Source organism: Dendrobates tinctorius, unplaced genomic scaffold (genome assembly GCF_039654945.1).
Source record: "Dendrobates tinctorius isolate UK_male_01 unplaced genomic scaffold, ASM3965494v1 ptg000120l, whole genome shotgun sequence".
NCBI classification, from domain to species: Eukaryota; Metazoa; Chordata; class Amphibia; order Anura; family Dendrobatidae; genus Dendrobates; species Dendrobates tinctorius.
In genome coordinates this window covers 41,166,418-41,174,230 of record NW_027361788.1, presented here as the reverse complement: position 1 = coordinate 41,174,230, position 7,813 = coordinate 41,166,418, and the positions used below count along the sequence as shown (strand labels likewise).

The following is a 7,813-nucleotide window of genomic DNA, read 5'->3' as shown; positions in this document are numbered from 1 at the left end:
TCGGCCTGGTGGCGTGGATGAGGGTTCGGTGACCCCTCCTCAAGGGGGGGGTACTGTTGTGAGTTCATTCTCTGGTACACCAGTTGTGAGTTCTCCTTCCAGACTCCCTCTGGTGGTAACAGGAGGTAGTGAGGCTGATTTAATCAGTAGAGATCTGCCACCTGTTAATGAAGATGACGATTGGATCTCAGGAATCTCAGACTGGATTTAAGACAGCCGACGCCCTATTCAGTTGCTGGTGATTCCTTCTGGCTTGTCAACTCTGGTTTTCAGCTCTGTTCCAGTCATCTAAAGCTAAGTTTTTCTGCTAATGTTCACACTTGATTTTGTTGGTCTATTCAGTTTTTTGGGTGGTCAGCCAGCCCCAGCTGGGGCTGCGCTGAATTTCCACTTATTTATCAGTATTTTCCAATTTGCTTTTTGTCCCTTACTAGTTTGGCCTCTTTTTGCTCTGTCTCAGAATATTTCAGAGTGCTGATATAGTGGGAGAAGTCTAGTGACTTCAGGGTTAATTTGCTATCAGAAGTATTGGACATTATTTTTGTAGGGTTTTTTGAAGGTTGCAGACAGTGACTTTCCTTTCCTTTCCTGTTAGCTTGGGCCCCTTCGTTTGCTCAGCCTATTTTCCTGCCTGTGTTTGTGCTTTCATCTTGTTTCACCGTCAATACATGTGTGGGGGCTGTCTTTCCTTTGGGGTCTGCTCTGGGGCAGTTAGTTTCCCCCTTTTCTTGCTTCAGGGTTATTTAGTCCTCCGGCTGTGACGAAGCATCTAGGAACATCGTAGGTACGCTCCACGGCTGCTGCTAATTGTTGTGGTAGGATCAGGGATCTGCAATCTGCATAGTTACCAACCTCTCTGGTTTTCTGTGACTTAGCTTGTTTTGCTTTTTTCTCCTCGGTGACCCATTCATAACAAGACCCTTTCATTTAATGGAGGAGCAGTCTACTGTTTAGCACCTTCTGTATGACCAGGGCAGGAGGGCGCTAGATGCCAGTCTACAGGGAACATAAAGACCTCACATGGGGTAGGTAGTACATACTGTACACTGGCCCATGACAAATCAATAATGGCTCCTTTAAGAAGATTTAAGCAGAATGGGACAAAAAAGCTGTGTGGTTGAGCAGATGAACACATAATTGCAGAAGACTTTCTCCAGATCTCTGCTTGCAGTCAGTGAATGCAAACATATCCAACAGTTACATCTAGAGGTCTCAAATCTGTCTTGTTCTAAATGAATGGGGGTGCAGCTCTGGGCGTCCAGGTGATTGGTCCTAGATGACTGCATTGGTCACCCCCATCCCCCCAGAGCTGGTCCTGGCACTTCTGTCAATTAACAGAATGAGACCAGAGAATGCAAAACCTAAATGCACACCACTACAAAGCCCATCTGCATGCACACCCTTCATTGTGTACTAAGTAACCCATGACGGAACCCTGTAGGGGCCAGTGGGCGGTAAGACACCTTCTCATCCCCATATAGTCAAATATCCCAGAGAGAACGACAGATGTCCCTATAATTAGCCCGAGTAATCAATACATCAGTGACGGCCACCAGAGCAGAAAAAATGTAAAAGCCAAAAACATACATAGCAGAGCGAAATTGTCGCTTTGCTTTCTTTTGTGCACTGTGATAACAAGTGTAGTCCTAGGTAAGACCAGATATTTCAGATTACAAGGTCACCATGTGCTTCAAATGATAAACTGGACCAGGGGCTGCAATCGAGTCTTTTGCTCAGCTGAGTAGGGAGGGTGTATGCAGCTTGGGACCCCATGGCACCACAGAGAATAGTGAACATTTTTGTTTGTAGCATCACACAACAGTATTTATCTCCAATACACAAATGTACAAAAACCACGCAACTAAGAAGATCTGACTAAAGTCAAAAGTTAGATTAATAAAATTTGAAATTTTATACTCGTATATCAGGATTAAACAATGGTATGTGATCACAATTTACATAAAAAACAATACACATCTGTATGCCATAACAAATGGGGCCCAAAATATTAGAAATATAATGAGAATGTGGATATCACAAAAATTACCAGGATATACAAAAAATGAAACAAATGTATGTGATAAAAGCTGTGACAAGAGATTATATATATATATATATATACATACACTCACTGGCCACTTTATTAGGTACACCATGCTAGTAACGGGTTGGACCCCCTTTTGCCTTCAGAACTGCCTCAATTCTTCGTGGCAGAGATTCAACAAGGTGCTGGAAGCATTCCTCAGAGATTTTGGACCATATTGACATGATGGCATCACACAGTTGGCGCAGATTTGTCGGCTGCACATCCCTGATGCGAATCTCCCGTTCCACCACATCCCAAAGATGCTCTATTGGATTGAGATCTGGTGACTGAGGAGGCCATTTGAGTACAGTGAACTCATTGTCATGTTCAAGAAACCAATCTGAGATGATTCGAGCTTTATGACATGGCGCATTATCCTGCTGAAAGTAGCCATGAGATGCCTGTTCTTAGCTGAGAGGAGTGGTACCCAGTGTGGTCTTCTGCTGCTGTAGCCCATCTGCCTCAAAGTTCGACGCACTGTGCGTTCAGAGATGCTCTTCTGCCTACCTTGGTTGTAACGGGTGGCAATTTGAGTCACTGTTGCCTTTCTATCAGCTCGAACCAGTCTGCCCATTCTCCTCTGACCTCTGGCATCAACAAGGCATTTCCGGCCACAGAACTGCCGCTCACTGGATTTTTTTTCTTTTTCGGACCATTCTCTGTAAACCCTAGAGATGGTTGTGCGTGAAAATCCCAGTAGATCAGCAGTTTCTGAAATACTCAGACCAGCCCTTCTGGCACCAACAATCATGCCACGTTCAAAGGCACTCAAATCACCTTTCTTCCCCATACTGATGCTCGGTTTGAACTGCAGGAGATTGTCTTGACCATGTCTACATGCCTAAATGCACTGAGTTGCCGCCATGTGATTGGCTGATTAGAAATTAAGTCTTAACACACAGTTGGACAGGTGTACCTAATAAAGTGGCCAGTGAGTGTATATGTGCTAGTAAAAAACTTCCATTGTATTATTGTATTTAAAAAGTAAAGTGCAAAATAGAGTGCAAAAAATGTTAAAAAAAAAAAAAAATGCACCACTTAGTATAAATATGAATAAAAAAAATGCACAATTTGCTGTGAATAAAAAAACCACAAGGAAGAAAGTGATAGAGTGCAAATAACAGAAACACCACCAGGTGTTAGTATATCCAGGAAAAAACAGTAAACTATGTTAAATTCATTATATACTAGATAAAAGAGTAAAGGGAAATGTATAAAGATATGCTGAATGTCAGTGTGTCCACATCTACTATTCATGGACCAGGAGCGGGTAAAAACAGTAAACACAGGTAAGTATTATAGTATATTAGTACTAGAATATGACTCACAGGGTAAGGGCAGCTGCTCCTGGGCACCCCCCCCAACGAGTTTCGGCATGCTGCCTTCGTGACCTGATGAAGGCAGCGCGCCGAAACGCGCGTTGGGAGGGTGCCCAGGAGCAGCTGCCCTTACCCTGTGAGTCATATTCTAGTACTAATATACTATAATACTTACCTGTGTTTACTGTTTTTACCCGCTCCTGGTCCATGAATAGTAGATGTGGACACACTGACATTCAGCATCATATCTTTATACTGTACATTTCCCTTTACTCTCTTATCCAGTATGTGTACTGGTTTTTTTCCTGGATATACTGACACCTGGTGGTGTTTCTGTTATTTGCACTCTATCACTTTATTCCTTGTGGTTTTTTATTCACTACAAATGGTGCATTTTCTTGTTCATGTTTATACTTATACTAAGTGGTGCATTTTTTTTTTACACTTTTTTGCACTTTACTTTTTAAATACAGTAATACAATACAAGTTTTTTTACTAGCACATATATAGGTGCATATGTTTTTTGCACTATTTTTTTGCACATTACTTTTTAAGTACAATAATACAATAGAAGTTTTTTACTAGCAGATATATAGGTATATATACACATATATATACACACACACACACACACACAATATATATCTTGTCACAGCTTTTATCACATACATTTGTTGTTTAATTTTTTGTATATCCTTGTAATTTTTGTGATATTCACATTCTCATTATATTTCTAATTTGTTGGGCCCCATTTGTTATAGCATACAGATGTGTATTGTTTTGTATGTATATTGTGATCACATACCATTTTTTAATCCTGATATATTAATAAAATTTGAAATTTTATACTTGTATAACTTTGGAATTTAGTCGGTTCTTTTCAGTTGCGTGGTTTTTGTCGGTTTCTTCTGATTGTCCATTTTTATTTGGTCCGATCTTTCGTAGTGGTACTCTATTTATGTGGTAGTTTTATCTTACTTTTACCTATATTTTGACCTACTATATATAATCATATTCCACTTTTAGCACTCTATGTTTGAGTCCCCTTTTTTCTGTTTTAATACACAAATGTAGCAGAGCCGCATTGGTTCTTAATCTAGGTTTGTCGTAGAACCCCCAAAGTGGTATACTAGATTAAAACCAGGAGCGGTAAGACTATAGGGGGTCGCAATTGTGAGTTGTTGAGGCCCTATAGTCCAGAGATCCCCAGGACCCCCCTGTGCAGGGCTTGGAGAAAAAGAGAAGTCAGGAGCAGTAAATAAATGACCAACTATTCCATGACGTGAAGTCTGATTAACTGTGGGGTCTATAGCAACTTCGGTGTGTGATCTGGATTCAAATATAAGGGTCTGGGATCTGAAACAGGTCCACAATTTTAGGGGTTTGGTGGTTAGGGTTAAATCACAGGTCATGGGTCTAAATTCAGGGATCTGATGTCTAAATGTAAGGGTTTAGTCTAGGGCCAGAATAAATTTAAAGGTCTGACTTGTTTAGGAGGTCTGCATTCATCTTTTGGACCCACAATGCTCCATTGTAAGGTTCCTGATGACCTCTGCCAGTCTCCTCGCTTCTTCTTCCATCAGGGGGGCGCTACGTTACCACTGCAGCCAATTTATGGCCACAGACTGTCCGCTTCTGAGCCAGAAGAAAGACTCCTAGCTTTTTAGTTTAGAGGTCTGAAGTCTAAATTAATTTAGTGATCTGATCCAGGATCAGAATTGGGGTAGGGCAAGACAGTGCGGCCAAAACTGCGCCCACTAATGGCTGCATGATTGTGAACCAGAATCGTGTGACAATCGGCCATCACACAGGGAAGAGTTTTGCTTTCACTGTCAGGCCGTACACTTATTTAAGAGTCCAAGTCTAGCATCTGAAGCAATACAGGGGTCTTATCTGGGGGGTGAATGTCTGCATGTTGTAGTTATGGGACCAATTGTGGTATTGTCCCAGCAAACTCTGGTCTTTGTACAGATGTAGCAGAGCTGAGTTGGTCAATGTACAGTAAATGAAGCAGAAGCCACAACGTGACAAACACGACCACAGGAAGATTTATTTCATTTTTCATAATTTATACAGTGAATAGTTACAGAGGAAAAAAAATTGAACTTAGCTCATTCATTTTAGAGAACACAACACAATGAGATATCCAACACAGAATCACGTGACTGAAGCAGTCAATGCACTACAGATCCCAGCATTATCCAACCACATTACCACAAATAAATAGCGACTCTTCTATGTACACATCCTAGAGAATTTCTACATCGTGGTGGCTCCCCCTGCTGGGAACACAAGGGGGGGGCAACAAGAAAACTTTGCAGATAGCTTTTCGTTTTCGGAGCCATGTTGTGCCTTCTTAGGCCCATCCATGTGAGTTACTATTTGTCAATGTTTTCAGTAATTTTCTATTCAAGCAGAGCCCAAGGATGGGAGGATTTCACAGAAGGGGCAACTGAAAATAAAGGCATGGCTACTGCTTCCTCGACGGACTAAGCCTTAAATATGCAGTTCTATAAATGAAAGGATGCTTGATTATAAGCTTAATTAACCCTTCAATCTATTAATACTATGTCAGGACAGTAAACATGAAAAAAGTGCCCCCCTTCCCCACCGCTGAGGTATGAGATCTATTACGCCTCAGCCATTGGTAGAGGTATGCCAAGAAGCAATCACCGACAACACACAGGTAAATTGGACCCCTCACACACGGGCACTTGTGTGAAGACAACAGTCTGGGAGAAAAATAGATGGAATGTGGTAGGACCTGGACACAGACGTGGGAGGAGAGGACATTGCAGTAAGGGGGACTAGGGAAGAGTTCAACAAAGAGATCATTCGTTCTGGGGCACAGAGATGGAGGGTCCCTTGGGGTCGTCAAAGCGATCCATGGTCTTTAGACTCATCACCATGTGTAGTCCATAGGTCAGGATGAAAACAAAGAGCAGAGTGGTGATGAGACCCATCCAGATGCCGGGAGAGAAGAATCCTGCACAGTCACTAGCGTAAGAAAACCTCATGCCAGTCACATTGAAGGCCTGGATCTAGGAGAGAAGGGTGGAATTAAATACAAACATAAAAAGTAATTATACAGCCCCTCTTGTATTATACTCCAGAGCTAAACTCACCATTCTGCTGGTGAAGTCACTGTGTACATACATTACATTACTGATCCCGAGTTACATCCTGTATATACACCAGAGCTGCACTCACTATTCTGCTGGTGCAATCACTGTGTACATACATTACATTACTGATCCTGAGTTACATCCTGTATTATACTCCAGAGCTGCACTCACTATTCTGCTGGTGCAGTCTCTGTGTACATACATTACATTACTGATCCTGTAGTGATCCTGAGTTACATCCTGTATTATACTCCAGAGCTGCACTCACTATTCTGCTGGTGCAGTCACTGTGTACATACATTACATTACTGATCCTGTACTGATCCTGAGTTACATCCTGTATTATACTCCAGAGCTGCACTCACTATTCTGCTGGTGCAGTCACTGTGTACATACATTACTCTGATCCTGAGTTACATCCTGTATTATACTGTCTCTGTGTACATACATTACATTACTGATCCTGTACTGATCCTTAGTTACATCATGTATTATACTCCAGAGCTGCACTCACTATTCTGCTGGTGCAGTCACTGTGTACATACATTACATTACTGATCCTGTACTGATCCTTAGTTACATCCTGTATTATATTCCAGAGCTGCACTCACTATTCTGCTGGTGCAGTCACTGTGTACATACATTACATTACTGATCCTGTACTGATCCTTAGTTACATCCTGTATTATACTCCAGAGCTGCACTCACTATTCTGCTGGTACAGTCTCTGTGTACATACATTACTGATCCTGTACTGATCCTGAGTTACATCCTGTATTATACTCCAGAGCTGCACTCACTATTTTGCTGGTGCAGTCACGGTGTACATGCATTACATTACTAATCCTGAGTTACATTCTGTACTATACCCCAGAGCTGCACTCTCTATTCTGCTGGTGCAGTCACTGTGCACATACATTACTGATCCTGTACTGGGTCCCGAGTTCACTCCTGTATTATATTCCAGAGCTGCACTCTTTATTCTGCTGGTGCAGTCACTGTGTACATACATTACATTACTTATCCTGTACTGATCCTGAGTTACATCCTGTATTATATTCCAGAGCTGCACTCACTATTTTGCTGGTGCAGTCACTGTGCACATACATTACATTACTGATCCTGAGTTACATCCTGTATTATACTCCAGAGCTGCACTCACTATTCTGCTTGTGCAGTCACTGTGTACATACATTACTGATCCTGTACTGATCCTGAGTTACATCCTGTATTATACTCCAGAGCTGCACTCACTATTCTGCTGGTGCAGTCACTGTGTACAT

At 41.9% G+C, this 7,813-nt stretch overlaps 1 protein-coding gene across 1 annotated transcript in view; it reads right to left on the bottom strand.

Annotated features, from left to right (window-relative positions):
• Positions 1 to 5,435: 5,435 nt before the first annotated feature.
• The window catches only part of ATP6AP1 (ATPase H+ transporting accessory protein 1), a 48,085-nt gene continuing 45,707 nt past the window's right edge, over positions 5,436 to 7,813 (bottom strand). The window contains exon 10 of the mRNA XM_073541232.1: positions 5,436 to 6,446. Coding sequence (XP_073397333.1) covers positions 6,237 to 6,446 — 210 coding nt within the window. The 3' untranslated portion in view covers positions 5,436 to 6,236. The remainder of the gene's footprint in view (positions 6,447 to 7,813) is intronic.